Source organism: Corvus cornix, chromosome Z (assembly GCF_000738735.6).
Source record: "Corvus cornix cornix isolate S_Up_H32 chromosome Z, ASM73873v5, whole genome shotgun sequence".
NCBI classification, from domain to species: Eukaryota; Metazoa; Chordata; class Aves; order Passeriformes; family Corvidae; genus Corvus; species Corvus cornix.
Window position 1 is genome coordinate 75,524,566 of NC_046357.1, and position 26,070 is coordinate 75,550,635.

General features: G+C 42.6%; 1 protein-coding gene across 5 annotated transcripts in view; it reads right to left on the reverse strand.

Moving 5' to 3' along the window:
* ZCCHC7 (zinc finger CCHC-type containing 7) overlaps positions 1–26,070 on the reverse strand; it is an 86,839-nt gene that overhangs the window by 10,441 nt on the left and 50,328 nt on the right. For all 5 annotated transcript variants that reach the window (XM_039567377.1, XM_039567374.1, XM_039567375.1 and 2 more), the window contains 4 exons: positions 20,321–20,364; positions 19,040–19,156; positions 17,866–18,036; positions 9,922–9,957 (listed from right to left, as the gene is read on the reverse strand). In XM_039567377.1, coding sequence (XP_039423311.1) covers positions 9,922–9,957; positions 17,866–18,036; positions 19,040–19,156; positions 20,321–20,364 — 368 coding nt within the window. The remainder of the gene's footprint in view (positions 1–9,921; positions 9,958–17,865; positions 18,037–19,039; positions 19,157–20,320; positions 20,365–26,070) is intronic.

Sequence of the window (26,070 nt, forward strand, 5' to 3'; positions counted from 1 at the left end):
GTGCTCCAGATCGGTGACAGGGTATTTCACCACCGTTTGGGCCCCAAACAATGACGGACAAATGGCCTGGCTCACAAAGAAACCTTTTAGTACACGGATGGAGAAAGGACCACAAGCTTTGAAGTGGAGTGGGGGAGGTGGGAAGAGACTGTGCAGAGAAGGAGGAGGAGGAGGAGGAGAAGAAGAAGAAGGTGGTGGAGGAGGAAGAGGAGGAGAAGGAGGAGGAGGAGGAGGAGGAGGAGACTCACACACTGGGACACGTATATTTTATTTGAATGTTTATTAGGGGATTGGCCAAATGTTTATATATATCTCTATATATCTATATATCTGCCCGGGCATGGCACTGGGTGCCCCTGTGCTAAGCATATGCATAGTTACACATACATTAATCTGAAAACAAACATTTGCAAAGCCTGTAAAATCAGAAGATGAACAGAACTAAAGCACAGTTATATTTATTAGCTAATACACGGGGGAGCCTGACAAACCCCAAGGTTTTAATTTTTACTGTCATTCTGAATGATTTACAGCTTCCTTTCTCTCTCTTTAACCTTTATGTCGTCTGCTGATCATCCCTCACCACTGGACCCAAAAGGAGGAAGTGCCACATCTTTCTTAGGAGAGCATTCTTAATAGGTATTTCTTGATAAATAGATTCTTAATAAATATTTTGTTGGAGGTGATTTCTAATCACAGCTAAAATGGAAGTAAACATGGGAAAAAATTTTAGTGCTGCTGAAGAATATGAGATGCCAAGTGAGCAGTGCATCAGTTTGCTAGAAGTGAGTTTTGGGGTACATTTTAAATAGATAATAATTGAATCTTTTCCCTTTAAACTCCCCAGCAGCTGAGCTTCAGCCTGCAGCATCCTTCACTAACAGACAATTTCACAGAAGCACTTTCCTTACATTACCAACATGCCAACTGCACGTGTTAATATTTATCCATTTCCTCATAATTTTTTCATGTGTTCTCCATTAAAAAGCATCATATATATTCAGCAATAGTAGTTACTTGCACCTAGATTCATGACGAGTGACATTCATCCCGAATATGTCCTTGCAGAAACGTGTGACAGCTCGTATACAACCATTGACGAACAAAAGCTTCTCCATGTCCTTTTTGCACATCTGTTTTTTAAAACTGTTTTCAATTCCTTAAAGTTTTTACTTTAATATGACTTGTAACTTCCTGAATAGTATACAGTGTCTAAAAATGGATGAGAGCATTTTAGATTTCTGCTCTCTCACACCATGTAAATATGCTGCTGACCAAAACAGTTTCCCCCAGACCAACTTCTGAGTATCTCAGTGCTATCATTTTTCCTCTCTTTCCCTCCTGATGCCACCATCAGAAAATCAGAATTAATTTCACCAGCTCTCATCTGGCACCAAAACAACTCAGACAGAAATTGATTATCCCATACAAATCCAGGACAATTAATTTTAAAGGAGAAGATATTTCAGGGTTATCACTTAGTCCACAGAAACCCTCCAGTGGCTGTACTCCTGCACAGGTGTTCACCAGCCCATTTTTTAAGTGCCAAAAGAAGTTATAAAAAATCTTTAGGAACAGAATTAACTGCATAGTCAAGAAACAACACAGAAATACCTTCTGTTGGCTACAAGGTGAGCAGAGGCTACAAGCAGAGAAACTGCATGTTTGAGGGGAGGGAAATGAAAAAAGGGGGAAAAAAAAAGACAAGCCACTTCTGGACACAACTACGAGAAAGTCTGAACCAGGCAGTGACTGTCCTTTCCTTGCAAATTCCTCACCTGCTCTGATGTAAAAATAATGCCTCTTCCTCACCACCTGACCACCCCATGTTGGGCAGCACTGCACTGGGGAAAGGGGCCGTGTCAGGCCAGACATAGTTTGGAGTGGCCATTCCTTCATGGGGAGGCTACCTCTGCCCATTTCAGAGCCACTCTCACGGCTGTTGGAATATGCTTGTCAAACGTTAATTTAACCCAAGTTCAACAATCAAAAATGAGTAAAAACCAAAGGCCCAACTTCACTCCTCTGTAGCCAAAAATGCCATGGGACGCCTCCTTCTGTGGCCCTCGGTGGGTGGCACAGCACGTGTGCACACACAGTGCACCTCATACACACTTCTGAGACTTCTTTGTGAGCACCTGCTCACAGCTCCGTGTTCCTCACCACTTTGTGCGGGCCCTCGGCTCCTTTAATTCCCTTTATACTTGATTCTTCAACACTTGAAATCAAAATCAGGATAATTCTGTCACGGGGATAGAAACTTTTCTATACACATGACAGGACCTAACAAGATGTAGTAATATCATTGACATGATAGACCCTCTTGGAATTAAATCAGTGAATATTTTTAGGGAATCCTAATCCGTAGATTATTAACATGATCAAGCATAACTTGAGGAAGTTACTGTCTTACCGGCATGAGCTCTGGGCTGCTCCGACACATGAATCACCAGCAAGATGAACCACGCAGTGAAAACAGATGCACCGACTTTTTATGCCTTTTCCACTTTGCAATACGAAAATGCACCAAAATCCATTTTATGGCATTTATGCATATTATATGCAACTGTGATTTTTTTCACATTTTAAAAGGTCTGTTAAAGATGCAGATGATTTTTGGTTTCCTACAGAATTTTGAAACCGGTTCACAGTTCTAACAAAACTTAAAAAAGACACCTTCATATCAAGTTTGGAGAAATTCTCAGAATGTAGGAACTTTAATATGAATATTAATACATAGCACTGACTGCAGAAAGAGGACACAGAATTTTTTTTTCTCAAATGTTTCAAAAATGCATTGGAAACCTCATTCTAGCTTGAAAATTCTATCTTCCATATTTAGATTGTTAATACTTGAAATAATAATAATAATAATAATAATAATAATAATAATAATAGTAGTAGTAGAAATGCTTGTGTAAGTTCGCCTTTTCAAACTAAAGGAAAGAGGTGAAAATTTTTAACTGAATTTGTAAGCATTAAAGAAAAAAATCACCTTAATCCTTTCTCTTAAGAGAACTGCATTTGAATATATGAAGGGGAAATATTTCCGCAGCAAACCTTCCTTGATTATTCTGTTTGATTAATTAACCACTCACCCAACAGCTTTGATCTGTCACAAAAATAACCCAAACCTCTCTGGTTTTGGGGTGTGCTGGGCTGGAGGGATACCTGTCACCAAATGTCATGTACCGCACAAAGATTTAAAATAGTAAAATACATTTATTTCCATCCCCTGCTCTTCTCCCTTTCCCTTTCACAGTCCGATGTGAAAGACATTGCAGCAAACATGGTTCTTTACACCACTTCAACATGCGTGCTGAAGTCGGGGCTCTCTGAGGGATGCCGCGCTCCAACACAAACACAACAATGTCATTTGGAACCCCAAAATCAGAGAAACGTTCAGTCATCCGAGCTTTCTATTCTACTCTCTCCCCACTCCCAGACTGCTTCCAGAAATATACAAAACCACAATTTTTGGTCACAATGTAATCTGTCTTTAACCCTCAATTTAAAAGCACCTTTTATTTTGTTTTCTGGGGAGCAAGTGCAGAAGAGCACAGGACAGAGGAAGGTTAGAGAAAGCACGACACTTCCTACCATGGTTATTACATGATGAAGGTAAGTGGCAGGTGATGCCCATGCTGCTGGAAGGTTCTGCATCCCACCTGAAACGTGCACTCAGGTCCTTGCAGAAAATTTATACAGGGTTATTAAAGCTACTTCTTTTCCCCATCGTAATTTAAATACACCTTTAAAATAAAAATTGGGAAAGAACTTTTAGGTAGCATGCTATTGTACTGAAAGCCATAGAATGCATAAACCTAACTGTTATTTCAGGACCTGAAAGTCTCTTTGTTTTCTGAAAAAAAAAAGCTATCAGAAAGAATTATCTTTTGTGAAATATGATTCCTTTGCAATAGAAAAAGATTTGGGGTTTAGGTTTCTGATAGCCTCAAAAAGTATCTGAAACTTGAAAGAGAATGGCAACACAGCAAATTACAATTAGTAGGGGAAAACAAACAGTAAAATCGCTCTGCCCAGCACACTGATCCCCTCTAACCTGCTGGCTTTCTCCACGACAGCTGTGCAAGGTTGGCAGCATGTCAGGAGCATCTCTGACACTGCAAACCACTTGCAAGAGGGCCCAGGTTTGGACAACACAGAGTTTAAAACCAAAACATCTGCCTGTTGCTGGCCAAGTTCTGCTCCAGCTCCTCCCCCGACTAATGAGGCGAGCACTCTCTCGAAGGGCAGAAAATCTTCACAAACCCAAGCACCTCCCAAGCAGGTGTGTGGACACCGTCATGTTCCAGGTGTTCATGTTGCCCCAAAACTCACAAGAGCCAGAGTCATCTTTACCCTAAATCCATATCCCTGGTAATTCCAAGTTGCTGTCCCTGTAAAATATCCTGCTGAATGGATGCTGAAGCAATGGTACATGTGGGCCCACTCTGGGATTCCAAAATATGAGAAATACGTGGCCTATTTCATTAACAGACTGGTGTTTTTACTACAGGTACTAGAAATAGCCTTGAAGCACCTGGAGAGGAACTGGCCAGGTGTGGAAGCATTCCAGAAGAGCATGCTGATCCCATGGTCTATGGCTCTGTGTCATGGCCAGCACGGCCAGCCCTGCGGCCATGTCAGAGCCACAGCTGCGAGGAAACTGGGGGTTAACCTCCTCCCAGAAATACTCCAAAACCAATCCCTTCGCTTACCGCTCAGCACCTAAAAAAATATGTGGAAACCAAACGCCCTCTCTGTCTCTCAAGCTTAAGTATTTTTTGCCAGGGTTATATTATTTTTAATTTTCCCTTTCTGGAAGTCACGCTGTAACAGATAGAAATTGACTTTGAGGGATATGGCTTACATTTTCACTTCACAAAAAAAGTAGCAGGCCACGAAGAATTTTAATAATGCACACAAAGAAACCTGGGCGCAAAATTTAAACACAAAAGACGCATCGCCCCTTCATGTCCTTCACACACAGGGCCAAATCAGCCAGTTCCTGATTCACCTTCCTTCATGTAGGCGGATTAAAAGTAGGATTAACAAACTGTCAAAAGGTGTGTCCAATGATAGCTTCTGCTATTTAAAAATTCTGATGGTTCTAAAACTCTGTTAGTGGCCATCTTGACCTCGGAGATTTCACACAGATGAGGCTGGCGAGGGCAGGGCACAGGGGGCAGCGTCAGTGTGGCTGGCTGGAGCAGCACCGCGGCAGGAAGGGGTTATAAAAATGAGCAATCCCTACAGGAAAAAAAACCTGGTCCTAGTGAGATTTATGTTTTAACACACACGAACACCGAGAAACACTTCAGGAAAATAAAAAACTTACTCTGCCCATTTTAGGGACAGAATTTCTTTACCCAGTTGATATTTAGTGAAGAAGATGCTAACACTTGCAAAGTTCATTCCTGTTTGACTGCGGTATCTCATCCTGGGCCTGGGCTGAACTGGCCACATCCATTCGTCTATGGCACAAGCCACTCTGACAACGCAGATGTGGTGAGATCTGCAGCCAGCATGTTCTCAATCTGACACCAAAACACACAGAGGCCCCATGCACCTCTGGCTGCCCCACCAGCACTGCCACGCACTGGGGGAGTCCAGCCTACACTTTGGGGACTCACGGCAGAAGTGCAACTTCACACCCAGAGCAAAACAGGGTCTCTATGCACCGAAAATAAATAAATTTCCTCTTTTCTCTCCAGTGATGTCATCTGCTGGGTGGAAATGCTACCACTAGCAGCAGCTACAGCAGGTTGCTCAGGCCATGAAGCCACTGCAATCCACGGGACTGGAGTGAGGGCCCAGCCGCTGATCAGGTACAGGCACCCCAGCCCACGGTGCTCCCCTGAAGGCCAGATTAGAGCCCTGGGCTGCTTACACCAGCAGCAGAGGGGAGAAGGGCTGTCCACTGTGGAATGTGTCACTATGGGACTGCAGTGGACCCCCAGCTCTGCCCCTCCAGAGCCTGGACCCACTGAGGACAGGAGCTGCTGCTGGGGACACAGCGAGGTAGACGGGCAGCAGGTCAAACTTGAAGGAAAATACTGTATTTCCTAAAGAATAAACTGCGAAACTGAAACAAACAAAATCATTGGATGCCTTCTCACAAGTTTCTCCACTGATTCTTTAGCATTATTTAAAGTTTATATTTTTTGCTTGTTAGAGGGCTATAACCTGGCTTCCACTCAAAATACATAATAAATATCACTACATTTATAGCTCAAATCTGAAGTGTCAAGTGAGAGGGAGTGAGAAGGAGCCAAGTGCTCTGAGGGTGAAAAAATGATGCTGTGTGTACCCGTTATCCTTAGGGTGGGAGAGGGGATGTGATGGCATGTCTTGTGGAGCACAGGCTGTGTTTCTCTGGGTTGCAGAGCACCTGGCATTTATGAAGTCAGAGTTGTAAGTTAACCTTCCTCATAACCCAGAACAAAGAGCTCAACAAGGCCTCCAAATGCCTTGCACCCAAAAAAATCACACATATCATCACTGACACTCCAGCAAGCTATGATCAAAACTGTTTATCCTGAATCTGTGAAAGAAGTCCTTGTCCTATTATTTGATTGACAATAATGCCTTTGATAAACATTAGTGGGTATGAACCAATTTACTGCAAATAGATACGAAATAGATCGTATTAAATTCGCTACACGAATAAAAACTTGAAATGTATTTTGACAAATATAATTGCCCTTCTCTGATACAGGAGAAATACAGAGAGCAGTCATGATGAAAATGATGTGTAAAAGTTTTAAATCACTGTCTTTAAGAGGTTATTAAATATTATTTTAAACCACAGTGGGAGTTGGATTTTTCTGCTGACTTTGATTGGGTTTTTCTTTCAGAATAATTGTAGTTAAAAGAGTTGAAAGAACAACTTTAAAGAAACTACTTTCAGCCACTTACAAAGGTTTGATTATCACACAGCCCTTAGATTTAAGCTTCATTGAATGCCTTATGATAATCTTTTTTTCCATCAAAAGGCAAATTAAAATATTCCACTTACAAACCTTTTTGCCATTTCTTCATAAGATTCCTTGCGCTGGCAGTCTGTTTTGGTTGGAATAAGATGTTTCTGCCCATACAACAAATTATTTGCAACGTGCTCAAATTTGTCACCATGGCCAACGTCAACAAACCCCACCACCATCCCCAAGAGCAGAATGGGTTTGTTATTGAGTCATTGTTCGAGTCACCCTGCATGCCGTGCAGGGGCTCTGAGGAGTCAATAGATGGCAGTCCATCTCCTAGGAAAGTGCCAGAAAATGAGTAAAATAACCAAAAGCCTCATAAAGGAGAGAGGTGGAAGGCCGTGTGATTCTTCACATTCAAAGAAATTAACTACAAATACTTTATAGAACACAAAGCATTGGGACAAACTTTGCGACAGCCCTCTGTGAACAGTGCCGAAAAACGGTGTATTATCACAAAACGGAACGCCCGAGTTTATCTGCACGTACATGTACCTGCATGTGGGATGCTCACCATCAGTTCACCAAAACCAGTTTAAATCTAGTGGTTGTATCCATGACTGAAGTGCAGGAAAAGCTTTTCTGTGGCCTTCAACAACTGGGCAGCCTTTGTGGGCCTTGACAGCCACAGCAGCAGTTTTGTTTTAAGCATGTTGTATTTTTCTTAAAACTGCTATCCTGTTCGTACCAAAATATTTATTCTACAATACAAAAATTGTAAGATAATTTCTATGGTGAAATACTACTGTGCTGCTATGAGAGTAAAAAATCTTGGCTTTTTGTTACAATCCTACAGATATATATATACTATATATTTAAACATTATACATTATTCTAATGTAGAAGTTTTGTTTCTTGCCAGAATATTATTTACTTCTGCTCTTCTTTGGGTGCAAAAGAGAATATTTTAAAGGGAACAATAAAAGATGGGACTCATACTTTTAAACAATTCAGATAATGCAGTTTCTTTTAATTTACTTATTGCAAATATCAAGCATGTCTTTTACCATAAAAATTTTTTGATTCCAGGCTTAACCCAACTACTAATGTAACTTTGAGCCAAAGGTACTCTTCCCATGCAAAAAATGAAGGCATGCAAAACATTTCCCACATGTCAGAAATGCGGATTATTTGCAGATAATCTGCAATTCACTGCAAATTAAGAAGCTATTTATCAGAAGGTAGGGCCTGATGCGATACCATTTAATCTGTGAGTGTCCATATTTGACCACATTTCAAAATGTCCCCAAAATGCACCAAAAATTTCCAAATGGGTACTTCTAATAAGATGCCTATATTTGTAACCACTACATTTTCTAACAAGAACTTGTTTTGACATGTTTTTCTAGCTTTACATTACATTAAGCGTAAACCCTGAATGCTTTCTACAAAATCCAGAGAAATAATTTTCTACCTCAAGATACCTCAAATTTTGCCCCAGTACAGCACTTGATCAAGTTTAAGCTACCTCCCGCTTTTTTTTTACAGACATAAATATTTTATATTTGTTGATGGCAACTCACTTTTTGAGGAATTTTCAACGGCAGGTAAGACTAAAATTAAATTAAATGTTCTATTTCTGGAAAAAACAGAACCCAAGATGTTACTGCACCAAATATTTCTATCTGATTATTAAGTTCCTAGAATCATAAACATTTCAGAAAATGTTTTTACATGCACCTTTAGGGATTATAATGAAAACCAGCATTTACCTTTTTCCTTCATCCAATTTAAAAGAAACAAGCAAACAAAAATACTCAGTGAATGCACCTTTTGCTCATAATGTTTTTCTTTAAAAAATACCAAAAACAACCAAACCAACAAAAACTCTTTACCAAATCTATTTAAAAGTAAGTTCTCAGGAAGGGTGGAAGATTTCCAGGGCAGATCTTTGTATTAGAATCATTATGCACAAAAAACAAATGAGAGGTTTTAAGTGCAGAATTCTTCTATTCATTGAATTTTGAAGAAGAAAGCAGAAAAAAGAGCATTCCACTACCATTAAGAGGCGGAGGCACAAATTATAAAGCACATCCCATCTACTGCTTCAGAGAAAAAGCCGAAGAAACAAAAAGAAAAATAGTGGAGAAACTTTTCTACTTTGTTTGGAGCAGAGAACAGGGGTTAATTATCTGTAACAGCAAAATACATGTGAGGCCGATCTGGGAAGGAACGACAGCAAAAGTTCAGAGGAACAACAAAACCCTGATTGTTAAAGGTGTTTTTATGTTTGACAATTTTAGAAATTAATATATTCAAAAACTGTGACACCAATCCAAGAATTTGTTTTTACCGGTTAAATACTGTACCAGGTTTCAACATTAACCAAATTTATATGCATTTTGTTTTATTTTTATATCTACTTTACATATGAGGAAAAATCTTGGGTAATAAACTGGTACAGTTTCACAAAGTTTTATTTTCTTGTTTCAGGGATTAAAGATCAACTAAGGCAGGCCAAAGAAGCAGTCACAGCTATATCCTGACTAATTATAAATTATCTGCAAAAGTTTATGAGGTGTTTTTCCTCAAATTCATGTCTCCAGTCTAACAGAGATTTATTTCACTCATCTAAGAAGAAAGCTTTGTCACACAGAGTGCCTAATTACCAGCATCTGGGATATCTGAGATGAGATTACTGCTTCTGCTATGCATCCCAACTTAAAACTTAACGCTCTTTCTATGTATAAATGTGGTCACTGAGAGAAGAGAGGCAAGGCACTAATTTAGTTATTACACTATTAAAATGAATTCAGAAGTTTTAAAGATGCTTAAAAAATAGCGACAGTGTTTCATCGCCTTCTTCAGTTCAAAAACTCTTCAGATGTTTATTATCTTCTCAGAGAAGATGCTTGTCTATATTTTATGGTCAGCAGTTCACAGAGGAGTAAATAGGTTGGGTGTAGAAGAAAATAAAAAAGGTGTTTCTACTTACTGTTAGGTGATACTGCCTCCATATTTCTGGGCAAGCCTGGAAAATAAAAATATTGATCAGCTAGGAGCATGAAACAAGGTGCTTTACAGCCTGTTGGTTTTGGCATAACACAGTATCCACTGGTGTCGGTCACAGGAAAATAAGAAGCTTAACTGAAAGGGTCTGCATTTCAGCTTCAAAAACCCGGCTAGACAGTTTAATTGAATTTTACACTGGTTTAACACACTCCCTGCCATTGTCAGAAAGCCAGTAACAGTTTTCTCTCTGCCCTTTTTCTCCGAGGGGCAGAAGTTTGGGAGAGCAGCGTGCTCGTGACTGTAGGAAGCATTAATGCTGCAAAACAAACAGGGGCAGATTTAAATTCTACATTTTCTGACATTTTTAATTTACATAACACTCTAGAAATTAAATCACAAGGTGCCTTCCTTTCACGTAGGAACAGAAATATTTTACCTTTTTTGTACGTATCTCTTTCCTAATCAAAATATAATTGTTACATGTAATAATCCTCAGCAGCCTCATGTCAGAGGAGTTGTAAACAAGAACCATAACAGATTGCTCTAATGTTGCTATTTTTACAATGACTTGCTTGCTTTTTTTTTTACTTTAAATTTTTTTTTAATTGCCAGACTCTCACACCAACTCCTAAGTGCAGCCCTTTGAAAAAAAAAATGTAGAGCAGGTTTTTGAGTCCCAGCAGCAACACAATTGACCTGAGGGACATATGAGAGACGGTAAAGAGGAAAACGTGGATCTTTTAAACAAAATCAGAACATGTTGGTGGTCACTGAGGCTCAGATCACTCTCTTAGGGATTCTTAATGCTTTTACAAAATGTACAATATTTCTGACGGCCCCTGAGCCACAGACAGACACGGAAATTGTGGCACTTTTTGTCATTTTGGTACACAGCTACTGCAGCAGAGGGCTTTCACTTCTCTTTAGAACATTTACCCTCTTATTAGAACAGCTCCGTACTCATTTGAACAATTAGCACCTTGGCTTGCCAATCTTCATTTTAAGTACTTTAAAAAGAAATATTGTATTCCACAGCTTCTCTATAATATGCTGCAGCTGCAATTTCAAACATTGAAGTCTCATGACTACTTGCAAATGAGTACTATTAACATTTCTTTAGATTTTCGAATAAATTTTTCACTCATGCCTAAATTCTTGCCTTCTTTTATTTTGATGGAGCATGTTAACTAAAAAAACCCACACCACAACCAGCATCTCTCAAAATAAAAGCCAAGTTTTTGCCAGTCACCCTGTGGCACATACAGTATGTTTTTCCCAGATGTGATGGAAAGTATATTATTTATTATTCATTCTACCAGTAACATAATTTTCTGCAGAAAAATCTACAATCTGTTCTGTGTAATGGTTCAACATTTCTCCTCTTACTCAAATACTGTGTGTAAATATTTGAGTTTTATATTAATATTTCTATAAAGGAAATGTGTGAAGGACATCACATTTCTCACCGAGGATCTGACAGTTTGAACACACTCAAGCTGCCTTTGAGCACAAACAAAAGGATTTTCCTCCTTCCCTAATTTAGCCAGGGTTCAGAGAGGCAACACATAAACACTCTGTAGCCTGTAAAAATATTGTACCAGAGCTCTCAGCATCTCCCTCAGACCTGAAGAGGTTTCAGCTGTGCAGGACAGCTGTGCTGGTCCAGCTCAGGGGTAGCAGGCAGTTATTTATACATTAGTTCTGGATAGTTTTCGATTACCACAGTGTGCCCAGACTAATATGGTTGAACAATTGCAATCAATGAGTTTTCCTATACTGGCAAAATGCCACTCTGTGGTATGACCTTTACTCACATGTCTGCTATTTAATAATCATCATCATCATCATCATCAAAATTACTTTATTTTTGAATAATTGTTTGGTTGGGTATTTTTTCTGCTCTGGACACAAAGACATCACTTTGAGCAAAAATCTATAGCTCAGACTGCGAACCACAGCTGGCAGAGCTCTTGTCAAAACTGTGGGAGAGGCACAGCCCCAGCCCCTTCATGGTGCTGTCCAGAGGTGGGTTTTATCCTCAAGGACATTTTAAGGGTAAGGGAATACAACAAGAAGGTAAGGATGAAGATGGTGAGGAAAGGCTAAGCATATTCCTTCATTCAGACGGTGACTTGGGGTAATACTGCTCCCCATTATGAAGTGGGGTACAATAGCTGAGGAGGGGTGACTGTTAAACAACAGCTTTTTGGAGACGGTGCTTTTAACCAGGAACCTCATTACTTTGCATCGGCTCAGGATTATTGTCTGCATTTTATATCATGGAATGACAAAAAGTATGATTAACAATTACTACCAAATACTGGCTCCTCAAACGAAGCAGAGAGGTTTGCTATGGAAGACAGCATAGCCAGACACAACCGCTGCCAAACCCATGATTTTCCTTATTTATTTAAAAGAACTTAACCATGAACGGCCCTCGTTTAAAGAAAAGCCCTCGTGGTACTCAGCTACTGTGGCAGCGTGATGAACTACATTAAAATAAAATTGCATTTATTTCCTGCCCCAGTGGTCTGACCTTACTTGCATTTAGATGTACCAGCACAAAAGGTGCCTACTCTAGAGGGTAGTGCCACTGCTGCCGCGCAGCCACGGAGCGTATGGGTGAGGGGCGCGTCCCCGCACCTGCCCACACCTTTGGCCGTGCGAGCGCCGCGCCATTATTCCCCCAAATCCGTGTCCCTGTTGCCATGGACCACGTCCAGTCAGTGCGGAAGAGCGATCACTCGTGCCTGAGGCTGACCCAGTGCAGGGTGCCATACCGGGAGAATTGAAACTGGGTGCTGCACATTTTGACCCACATTGAATTTTATCAGGTGCTAATTATTGTTTTACCAGAACAACGGCTTAATGCATCTGTTGTTTAATTCCCACTTCCCTATTCTCCAATGTGAACATCAAAGAAAATAAAACACTCAATCTCAAACAGCCCCTGACAGCAGACCGGGACTCGAGAGCTCAATAGACGAGGCCCTTGCCACCAGTTCTCATATTTCCACAACAATGAGCAAACACAAAACCGGCACTAAGCGGCCTTTCCTCCTTTCCGCTCCCCTCGGCCGGTCGTCTGCCTCGCGCCGAGAGGGCCCTCGACGGCGGCCCTGCGGGGCGCGCGGCGCGGGGGAGCGGATTAGCCCCGCTAACATGCGAGTGCCAGCGAAAGGGAAGGAAAAACCCCACTACTGTATTTGGCGTATGAATAACCAAAATGCACGCGCTGACAGGAGACCGGGACGGGCCCGCGGCTCCCCGGGAGAAAATGTAGCTGTGATGAGTGACAGGGCTTTCAGGAAATATGTTCACAATCACAGACAGTGAAGGCCATGACCTAGATCGTTTAAGAGCTTGTCTTGTCAAATTATCAAAAGCTTCTTCGTCTCTGAATAAAGAGTGACATAAGTGAGTGTCAGAAAGCTGCAGGCTGACAAGCCAAGCATACAATAACAGCATGCACGTCACATACTTGCCGAACACCGCCACGGCTAGCGGCAAATCTTAATGAGAGCGCGGCTGGCCCAGGAGACTTGGGTCCCTGCTGGCATAGCTACTCATCTCGCAAAAATCCTTCAGCTCCGAGTCAGTTATGGTCTGACACGACGACTACAATTACTAAACACAACTTTTTAACAGAATCCTCTGGTGCTTTGTCAAAGAAGCAGCGGCTGCTTGGAGCTGCCCCGCTGCAAGCCACCACAATAAAACAAAAGATTTGCCAAAACACACACTTTTCATCACCTCCGCATGGGAACTGCCGCAGAAAATACACAATGCTTCCCTTCAAAACCACTCCTGCACAAGCAGATGTCGAGACCTCTCCCCACGCTGCCAGTGCAGACAGGCGCTGGTGCTGGGCAGGCAAAGCTGGTTAACTGCCGATGTCACCCTGGCCGTTGGGAACACGGCCTTATGCTCACCCTTGGGTGGATGTGCACAGCCCCACGAAGGGTGGGGAAGGACACTGGGGAACTAAGGAGAAAGACCAAACGTCGTGCTCTCTACCCAGGGGAAATGGGCCACGTGGACGCCAGCCACCCCTGTGGAACGATTCCTGCACCTCCAGCTCCATCCCAGCCCACAGCAGTATGCCAGAAACAACAAAGGCAGAATGAACCTCCTCGGAGAGAAGAGGCCAGTGGTGGTTTGCACGTCCAAAAAAGTTGTCAGAACAGGCAGAGAAGATGCCAGTCGAAGCACCCAGCTGGTTCCTGGGAACGAGTGCTGACAACAAGGGTATTTGGGCATTCGGATAGGACCATCAGACACAGCGTGGCTGCAGGGCACCAAGCACCTGGGCACTGCTGTCTGCCAGCTCCTGGGAGAGCCCATCCAGCTCACCGAGCACCCGTATGCTGGTTTTCCCAGGTATACAGGGAGACATGCCCCCTCTGCATGGTCCCTGCTACATCCCCTGTTCGTGGAGTCCTTCTCCCACCCCTGCTGCTGGCGCGTAAGGCTGTAAACCGACCACAAGGCTCATGACATCCACCTAACTGACACTGAATCAATCAAAAATGGCTCCTCTGATGACCCTCCCATGGAAACCATGCAACGCTGGGCTGCCTCCAGTACACCTCCGGCTAAGAGGACTCTGTGTGTTCTCAGCGCTGTCTCAGGAAAAGAGACTGATCTAGCAGATCAAAAATGTATGACCCTAAAATGTTTTAAGTAACTTTGAATGTTTCCTAACCAAACTAGGTGAAGCACTTTGAACTGCCTCACAGGCACTTCTGGACACAAGTGAAAAGTCAGTCTGACACACTATGCACAAGAGCCTGTTCTGCACCCTCTTTGTTACAGTAAAAGGGAGTGCTTGCTGAGAAAGACAAATTACTACCTCCTTTGAGCATCCAAAGCATTTCATAATGTACGTTTGATAACAAGAGTATGGGGATTTCTGCTTTTCACAAGGAGTCATATGGGAAAGACAAGGGGTGATTGCTACAAGTTACTCCTGGGGAGATCTCAGTTGGACACAGCAGAAAACTTTTCACAATGAGAACAATCATCTCTTGAGGGAAATGCTGGATTCCCCAGCATTGGACACTCAGGATTTGGCTGGGCTATCTTGTGTAGACCTTGCTTTTGCCAAGAAAAGTTGGGGATGATGATTAGATGATCCGTGAAGTCCCTTCCAACCTGGTGTAGGATTCTGTGGTTTCTCTTCTATGAACTGCTCCCATTTCCCCTGGAAGCAGGGCAGATCTGTATCCCTCAGTAAGGAGCCTCCAGGTCTGCTGCCGACCACACAGAGAGTAACCTCGTACTGTCTCTTCCCAACCTGGCTTCTATTGCCTTCATCAGGTGTACTGGAAGAAATGCTGAACAACTGCTCCCTGACTACTGTCTCCCATCACAGATGATTCTGAAGCTCTTTACAGACCCTTCCCTCTGTCACTTCCCTTCCAGGCTGAGGAATTGTGGCCATGCTGAGGGATGCAGAAGACAGGGACCAAAGCTGTGCCCAAGTGTTCCTGCTTTCCTGATGATTCCTAACATTTCACCAGATTTTTTTTTTCACCTTGTGAAGACTAAACTGATGTTTTGTGGAATCATATCTCATAACTAGGATCTGAGTCCTGAATAGTAATATGCAGAACCTGTTATTCCATAAAACAAGGTGGGATTATTTTACTTTATGTTTATTGCCACTCAATTTCAATTGCCATTTTATTGTGTTCTCCCTCTGATTCTTACAGTTCTTGGGCAGTCCTGCACAACTGGCTCACAGCACTGACTCTGTAAGTAATTCAGTCTTCTCAGCAAATCTTGTCACCCCATTGTTCACCCTTTTCCATGTCACACTAGCATATTCCACCTTTATCCTCTTATTCCATGCCTGTTTAGTTTCCTTGAAAGCTTTTGGTCAGGAACTTTGTAAAACGCCTTTTGGAATTTGTAGGCTATGTCAACTGGATCATGTTTACGCACATGCTTGTCAACCTGCTCCTTTGAAGAACTCCAGAGATCCCTGAGAAGTGGGATTTCCTTTACAAAAGCAGCCTTGAATCACCCCATGTATATTATATTTATACACCCATCTCAACATGCCACCGCCGTGGTTCCTGCCCCCTGGCTTGGTGCATGCGTGCAGCTGGCAGTCTGGGATCCCCAGCTCACCCTGGGACAGCCCCTACACACCGTCCTTGCATTAGTAACTCAGTGACCAGTCATGTACCAAGCACGAGGTGTCTGTTGCCATCACTGGTTGGGCCATTTCACCTTCATGCTCCTCTGCATCTTTTGGGCAATGGTTACCCAGTTTTGGGTTAGTACTCACAGATTTGTAGTAACCCTCACATTCTCTTCAATTTGACAACTTCTCTGGTGCTCCCCTCCACAAAGTAAGTTTTCAGCATGGGAACATCCCTGATTTCTTCTGCTATGAACATCTCAGATGCAAAAACATATCTTCAGGCCACCAGCAGCAACCTTGTCCTATCCAAGTGTTCCCTTCATGTCTTGATCACCTGTTGGCTTCATAGGCTTCCTGCTCTGATGTCAGGAAAGATGTACTGTTGGTTTTGATTCCTTTGCCTTTGCTCTGCCATGCCATCCCTCTCTCTGAGGACTGGGCAAGTGAGCTCCTGCTCTGATGCCCCAGTATTGACCACACAGGTCAATGACACAGGCAGCCTTACACCTCCCATGCAGGAACACTCAAGAACTGCCCAAAGTTTCAAAGAAAAACCTTTCTGATTTAAGGTGGACCTAAATGAGCAGAAAAAATACATGCTGCGATGTTCTTGATAACCTGCATGACTCAGGTAGGATTTAAATGCTTGCATGATAGAGCACTCATGATTCTTTAAAGAAAAGAACATCAGCTTATGAGAACTGGGGTCATAAAATGTGTAAAAGGGAAAAGATGGCAAAGAAAAGATGCTTCATTATAGATTACGATTTTGTCTCACTGCCTACCAGAATGAGGGTGCAGAAATGTACAATTCACATTCTTTAAAGGTATTGTGGGCACATTATCTATAAGCAGAAGCATATCTGGGAGACATTCAAATATCATAAGAAATAGCAAGCCCCAATTAGGCGAGTTGTCCTTTGCACATCTCATGTACCACTGTGACATGCTCTTCGACCAAACAGAAGAAATAAAGGCAGGAAGGAGACATTTAGAAAGAGATTCAAATATTTCTGAATATCAAAAAATCCAGCATTTAGGGAATCCCACAGGTGTATTTGAAAAACAAACATATAGGCCATATCTATAGATAGAAAATGAAGTGTGAATGTACGCCAAAATTACCGCAACTTGCCTTTTATCCCTTTTTGTGTTTAATTAAAGAGAAAAAAATATCATAATAGGTTGGGTGCTACATATAGGACTGAATTTTGGGGACATATAAACCCATAGTAATGTAATACAAGATTACATTGGGTAATACAAGATTACAGGGGCAAATACATTTGTTCTCCCTTTAATTTTCTTCTATGTTTTACTTTAGTAGATTATGTCAAACCCAAAGCCTTCAAACTACTTCTCTCTAATAGTATTTTCACTGATTAATATCTGATCATAGTGAAAAAACCATAGATCTGGATTCTTGATGCATCAGAGTTACTCTTTACTTCTTCCTGGTACACTTGCAGGTACTGTGTCTCCTGATTTCAACCTCACTACGCCTTTCATTCCACAGAAAAAGGACGTTTTTGTCCACCACAGCTGAACTGAACCAAACTAAAGACAAAGTCTTGACAACGCTTTGGTTCATTCTCTTTGAACCATTCTCCGTGAAAACTCTGATAGTGTAAAGTACTGACTAAACACAACATTTTCATATGCTTATACATTATGTAAAATTGAAAAAATATGAAGACATTGTGGCCATTGTAAATTCAGTTTTTGACAGACACAAACCAAACGATGCCCAATCTCTGTGCAAAGGGCCCTACTCACATCAGCATAGTGGCCCTTCATGTCGCAGCGGTTGCAGTGTTTGTTCCAATAGGCTCTCTCTAGGCATTCCCTGAAATAGTGCCCAGGCAAACAGCAGTTCAGACAGAAACGTGCTGGGCAGCTGTGCTGTAGATGGTCTCTTCCTGCACACAGGCAACAAGGGGGAACTTTCTATGGAGAAACAGAAATAGAATCATATTAAGTGACAATGTTTCAATAGATCCTTCCAGTTCTCCTGCCCCACATGGGGGTGTGTAAGGGGTAGCTGGGTGGGCACTCAGCTGCCATCCAGACTCACCTGGCATAGCCTCATGACACACAATTCAGCACTTGGGGTGACAAATACAACATGCAGAAAACTATTCTGAGGCCAAACCTATCTCTGTAAAGCAGGTTTTCCCAGTGAGTGAATGTATTTCCCCCAAGGGTTGCGTGGGATGTGGTCATTCTGAGTGTCCTTGTGGGTAACAGCGCGGAGGACCGAGGGTTCTACAGATTCTGTTGTGGGGGTTGGTAAATTCAGGCTGTCATACAACAGCTCCCACTTCTTGACAGTGTCGTGACTGCCTTTTAAACCTCTAACCACAGGACAAACTTTCGGAATATTTGGCATCTATCTGAGCTGCTTAAAGTTAGCTCCAGTTTTGTCCTGTCCACGGTTTTTAACACTATTCATATCACAGTTCATTACTCTTTCTGCTTTCATTTAAGGCTGTATTTTTGATTTCATGGATTCTCCTTATTGAAAATACAATTGAAAAATATTTTACACTTTCAAATTGTTTTACCATATGAAAAAAAAGATGTTTCTGTATGACACTTGACTCTTTTTCTTGCTCAGTTTACAGCCACATAGTTTAGTGAAAGTTGCTCCTGCCCCTGGCAGGGGGGTGGAACAAGTTAAGCTTTAAGGTCTCTTCCAACATAAATCATTCAATATAATTCTATATGATATAAGTCTGTATATTTCTCTCTTATAAAAACAATAAAAGCAATGACATAGCCAAACAGAGGATCATTTTATACAGTAAGCGGACCTCATGCAAGCTATCCTGCAACTCAGAGTAATGCTTCAAAGAAAGGATAAACCACCGAAACAATGCTTCTAATGGCAAGCAGAAGGGTGTATTAGGAAAACAGCTGAAAGTACAAGTGATTTAAGCATTGCATTTACCTTTGGAGTGGGACAGTTCTTGGACAAATGTCCTGGCCTGTCGCAGTTCCTACAAGTAACGTTTTTGTAGTACCGCATGCTGCTGTGCCTCATACCCGTGTAGTTGGAGATCCGTGCCTGGTGAAACAGAGAGAGAAATGCATTTACCACTTGAGATTCTGTGGTTTGGGAACTGGGAATTATAAAGGTCACTGCTGGCAGTGATCCAGCAGAAATCTAAGGTTTCACATGTACAATTTACACATGCAGGTTTGGAATGGGTAATTCTGTTACAGAGAAACCTGCATTGTCTGTAAGAAAAGCACTCGTCCAAACTTCCACTTCAGGAGATTTTTTTTTTTTGCTATTTAATACTGCATTTGTGAAGCTTTCCCTCAATTAGCCAAGATACTTTTACTCACTGTGCTATGTCACGACAAACTGGAATTTTCTCCAGAACACAAATAAAACTAACATCAATTGCAAATGCAAGTTACATGTTCCCTTGCACACATTAAGGGAAACTGCCTGGACAAAGTACAATGCTATACAAGTCTGGATGAAATCTGCAATTTGCAATTGTAAAGAAAGACTTAAAAAGGAAAAAGGAAGAAAAAAAAAAGAGAAGCTGGAAACAACTGTCTCTCTCCCAATGACCTCACACATACTTTCTGTGTAGGCAGCCAGAATTGAAAATCCTATCTACAACTATCATTGCCTAGTAAACATCACAAGATTAAAAAAAAAAAAAAGAAATTTTGGATGAGTGAACAGGAGAGGTATAAAAACACCATTTCTCTTCAGGGAAAGAATTTATTAATGTCACTTGATTGTATCAGCTCTACTGGACATTGGAAAGAAAAAGGGAAGGAGTTGGACACAGCAGCTGAAGCTCAGTCCTCCTGGATGCTCCGGCACCTCGCCTCGGAACTCCGGGCTGCAGTTTCTCCACGCCCACCCCTGCGCCGAGCCCAGGAAGGCACCACACTCTGCTGGCTCCCAGCACTGCCTGGGAAGGGGACCAGGCTGCCGTGAAACAGCTCTGGGGCTCTGAACACACCCAGAAGGAAGAGCTGATGTCCACCTTGCAGAGTCTGTGGAGGCACTCCAGCTCCTTGCATCCCTGTCCCTTCCTGCCTCTATGCCAGCCCCAGCTCAAGAACTCCTTTCTCCTGTGGGAGGACACTGCTAATTGTCCCACACAAACACCACATATGGGTTTTTCAATCCCATTTACTTTGTTCTGCTTGTTAATAAGCAACAAAATAAAGAATTCTAGAAAAATTTGGATGTCTGTGTTACCTCTAAGTCTTTATGAGAGATGGACCAGTCCACATCAATTTCTCCTGAAAAACAAAATAAAAATTAATTATATTTAATTTATATGAATATTTTTCTATAATATATTCAACATGACGATGACTGCAATTATTGAAACTGCTAACAGATTTTGATATACTAAAGGGGAGAAACTAGTTTCCTCTTTGGTAAAAGAAAGCTATTGACCCACTGGGCACTAAATCTGCCTCACTTGAGTATCAGCCCATGTCCAGCTATTGGGAGGAGTTTTCTGGACACCACACTCTTGTCCTGCCCCCCTGGGATCTAAATTCAGGTGGGGATTTAATTCCCTCAGAGGCATGGGCTCCAAAGGTCCCAACTCGAGCCAGTGGAGCTATCCCTGCCTGCATTTGTGGGGATGCCCAGCTCAAGCCCAGAGGTTGCAAGCGTGGGAGCACATGGAACAAGAAGTTAATACAGAGCATACACTTCTCCTCCTTGTGAATTCACCAAGTCTGTGTCTCCAGCCCTGCATCCTGACTGCCGCGTGCCAACACGACTGAGCATAACCTCAGCCACCCAGATTGTAAGCTGAGCAAATCTATTTCCAAACAGGGTTTGGTAATGTGCAATAAATCAGGAAGACACACTGAATAATCGACTGTCACGCCATAACCCTCTCACATGCAGCTTTTGGGCTGGCAGGAGTGAAAAGAAAGAAACCAAGAAGGAAATGGAAGGGCAGTAAGCTAAAGGCATAGGGATGCAGCTACAGCTGTTTGGAAATTCTGCATGTCGACAGCACTGAGCGCTCCGGCTGTGCACACACAGCTGTGCTCCCACAGCAGCTTCTCACCGCTATAGGATTCATGTCAGCGGAGGGGCTCACCTCACCCATGCTTTTACAGTAAGCACTACAACTTGTGTGCAGAGTCGTCCTGCATGTTCGTGAACTTTTAAATGCAAACTGTCCCATCCCAATCCTGCGTCTGACTCTGAGGCATCCACGTTAGTAACACAAATCACAACACTATTGTGATTTACAGACAGCAAAAATTTCTCCAGTTTTGATTGTACTATTAATTTCCATTAGAAGGTGGATGACTGCAAATTAAAATTATATCATCTATAATTTTATGCCTCCTCTTCATTTACTGAAAAAGTCAGTAATTTTGCCTGAAGCATGTGATGTAGTATCTGGATACAAGATATGTCACTCAGGTGCTTCAGAGCTCAACACCTGCTTTCTGCTGTTCTTCATTCAAGTCAGGGCTCATACCACCTGTTCTCACCTGAACTACACTGTGAAGTATTTTTATTTTCAACACTTGCTCATGCCAATGACTGTCACTGAGACACTGATAAAGCACTAACTGGCCTGTTAAAAAAGTGATTTGTGTGATGTATGAACTTGAGTCGCCGCACACAAAGTGACTGCCACTGCCAGGACTCCAGCACCCACCTGAACTGTCACCCCAGCATCGTTCGGGATCACAGGGAGGATGGATGGGACAGTGACGCATCAGTGCCCTTTGGCATGAGTGAGTTGTGGATATACTTGAGAGAGAATCAAGCCTTTTGAGGCCTGATCATTAAAAGCAAAGACACATTGTCATATTTGAGTGCATTATTTATGGCTCAAATGCCTGTTAAGGAAATTAATTCATAAAGAAAAAGGTGTTTGTAATTCAAAGCTCTGCCTTGGCACTCAGCACTGCAAGTGCCGTGTTGCACAGAAATGCACATGCAGAATGGTCACAGATCAAAATTACCACTGAGTTAACTCCTGTTAATCACTAGGCATGCTCTTCCTGAGGGCAAACCAACCAAGTTTCTCTTCTTCACTGTCAAAATCCCCTGCTTCACAGGGGAAAACCATGATACAATGACTCAAATACTCCTAACACAAGAAGCTAAAACTGCTCCACTCAGAAAATAAATACAAGAGCTTTAATGCTGAATGAAATATTACAACAAAATCTCCTGTTACTAAATCTGTTTGGTGATCTAAAAGTTAATTCTCATTCACAATATATTGCATAAGGCTTTTTTTTCACCTACAATAAATTCTTCAAACTGAAACACCCAGGGAGTTTTGATTCTGCAACCAAGGTGAAATCTTGCTGTAGAGACACCTAGAAAAATCTGCAACAATATTTCTCATCAACCACAGTGTTTTGTCTGGCTCTAGATCACTAAATAAATCACAAAACTCTTATCAAATTGACAGATACTTCCCATTCCCTCTGATTTTGTTCCCTTATTTGGATGAATTAATGTGCCCCACAGGCAATCCCGATGCCCTGTGGGCGGTTCCTGGCCACTCCACCCCCACTGTCCTGGCTGTTCCCTTGGCTCACCCACCAACGTCAGCACCTTGGCGTGTTGGGGCCCCCCTTGTGCCACTCTCTCTCTAGCCTGTAGCCCCTGTCACCTTTGCTTTACTCCTCATCAAGCAGCCTCAGGCGGGCGGCAGGTCTGGGGCAGCACTGCAGAGGAGCCTCCCCAAGGATGCAGTGGTGGCTTTGCCCTGGGACAGGCAGGCAGCTGGCACCCACAATGAACACAGACTGGGTCAGGGAGCAGAGGTGGGTTCACCAACCCCCCGGGGTGCCCGAGGATGATGCTCTCCCATCCCACAGACCGCGACCCGAGGCACAGAGGGCAGTTTTGGACAGATGCACGGCAGTTGCTCAGAGCTCCATTCCTCGCAAAGCCTTGCAAAACACCTGCCACCTGATGTCCTCCAAGGCCATGCCAGTACCACATTAGAGCATTTCATGCTTTTTATAAGGTGGGTATGCACACAGAAGGTGGAATTCTGCCTGAAGGAAGGGCTGTGATTGCTTATTTTTATATTTACTTTATTTTTTACTCTTCCAAATACAGCAGTTCAAAGACTGATCCAGACAATCTCGGTCAAGATTTCCCTCTTTTTCTGCGGAGAACTTGCACATGCAAAACTTACTTAAAGCATCCTGTGAGTTAAATAAAACCAAGAACATCTCTGATATATTTGTGCTTTTAATCTTCCTCATATTCATTTATTAAACCCTACCTCCTTTTAATTATATTAATTTCTACACTAAGTTTAATACTAAGATTAAGATGAATTCCTGTGCTATGATTAGATATATTTCTATACTAAAAAAATACAACAGACTTTACTGTATAAACTTCTTACATTTATACTTTGAGAAAATGGTGTTGTCAAACTGCAGATCAGGGAAGAAGAGGATGTAAAATATACACTATTTATATGAAAATGGAAGCCCTGCACAAGGTTCTCCCTTTATCAAGTACCACATTTTGGCTGTCCTCTGCCCCTGCACAATGGGATGAATGGCAAGCAACAGCTTTGCTTTTATTTAAAGAAAAATTTTGAAAGATCATTGAGATTCACATGTATCCCTCCAGCAGCATGAAAATGTAAATTTCTGAGCAGCGCTCGGGGTGAAGCCAGATTTAGGACCACTGTTCAATGTGCATTCAAACCTCCCCTCTTTCATCCCAGACAGGGAGAGGAGGGGAGGAGGGAGACGGAGGACCAGCAGTCAAAACCTGAAATTGCCCGGAGGAACAATTTGCTTCCACAGAACAAAACACTGACTCAGAATAAACAATAAACGGTTCACAAAATTTCCTTATCTGCTGTGCTGCTCCACCAGGGACCCCAGCAGCTGATCGGGCTGCCCTGGCCAGGCAGGGCACTGCTGGGCATGGGTTGTGACTCCCCCCCAAAATCACACTAGTATTTTGCTCATCAGGGCTGGGAGAAAACATGTCCTTGCACAAGCTCTGCCTGCCCTGCAAGGGTTTGTGTCATCCCCTTCTTCAACAACAGAGAAGCTGCAGAGCATGGACATCCAACTTTGAAAATAAAACACTAAATTTCCCAAAAGAAGAAAGCAAGTGGCCATGTCCCCCCTTCCTTCTAATTGGAAAATACATGATGACATGTATTATATTTATTTTATGATCAGCCCAGTGAAACAGGACACTTCAAGCTGTGGCACAATGATACGTGGCCTGAAGGGCAAATACATTTCAAAGCTGGGCTTTAAAAATTGGATTTTGACTGCTAATTAATATAGCATATTACAGAATAGAGAACTCTAATTATATTCTAGTATAAGATCTCCGTGGCAAGGACTGTTTCAGACATATCTCTGAACAATATTTACCATACCAGGACACAGCTTCTGCTGCTAGTGGAAAGGCATTTTAAAATTATAAGCCTTAAAACCCCTAAAAATCACTAGATCTGTATGAATTTCACATTATGACATATATTACATATATCTGAAAATTCCTGCTTATGTGTGAACTGAAGTGATTGAAGTCTTACCGTAATGCAGCTTGCTATAATGAGTTTCACATTTTCTGAGCCCAAGTAGCTCTTCTCACAAAAGAAAGAGGAATGACAGTATGCCAGTGTAGCAGCCAAGCACTGTCCCAAAACAGAAATCGAGGTGGCCTCCCGACAACAGCTTTGGTAAAGCACAGGAATTTGGGTTTCTATGGACCAGGACATACTGTACATCTCTCCCTTCTCAGAAGAGGTATTCCAAGAGCCTACAGACATGTGTGTGTCTGCACGGCCATGCCTGTCAGACTGCGTCTGCTTATGTGTGTACAGGTGTGTGTGCATGCACCCCCACATGCATTTCACCCGCTATTTGGCCTGCTGCAGACCAGCCATGATGGAGAAGAGCTTGGTCCTCCTTGTGCTGACTGAAGCTCCCATTCCAGCAGCTCCAGGTCCATCCCAGCAGGCACCCCTCCCCACAGGGAGGTGATCAGTTGCCATGGGGTCGCAGCCCCCTCTGCACACCCCAGCTGCTCACACCAGCTCCTTGGAGGGGAAGAGCATCAACCCTGGTGTGTTTTTCTTAGACATTTCTACTGATTTCTCAACTTCGCCTTGATGAGATGATTTACTTAAAAACAAAACACCTGCTGTTTAACGGAATACCTGTCAATATCTCTTTAAGACAGCTTTAAAAGAGATCCATAAGACCCGCAGGGAAATCAGTCGAAGGAATTGTTGACAGAAGTTCAATTTGAGACATTTTCTCATGGCAAAAAAAGGCTCTCATGCCAGTCCCCTTCATACCTAAAATTATGTATGTGCCAGTAATATGCACATGTTTTGGCAATAGGGAAATCCCTGCAATACTTTATTCTTAGCAACCTTTATCTGCCATTTTCGAAAAGCATCACAAAATCCAACAAACAATACTCAACCCATTTTGAAATTAATTAAAACGTAAGCAGTTGACTGAAGCAAAGGCAGGGCTGGCCAAAAGCAAACAGAGTTCAAACAGGAAAAGAAACTCACAGAGCTCTGAGCAGCCCTGCTAAAGCAGGAAAAAAAAAAAACCAGGAGCTGTAAAAGTTACTTTAAGCAAACTTGAGCAGCTATGACCCATGGGGGAAGACTTAACCATCACTGCCAGAGAGGAAAGGTCTGGCGGTCGGGGTACGACTGGTGCTCTAATCCCCCAGCAGTGTGCCTGCTGGTGGGGCCCCGTGGCTGGGCTGGGGTGGCCACTGCCAGGGACATCACAGACCACGGAGTGCAACACACACGAGCTAAGAGCACCTAACCAGGCAGAGACGTGTATTTGTGGTGTTAAAGCAGACATTGATAGATACAGAAATCACCGTATCCTGCTGCTCTACCAGGAGTTGGATCCCTGATGCCACATGTTGGCTCTGTACCCCGTTTCTGTGTCAAACAACCTCTCCAGCGACCCATCCTGCACCCT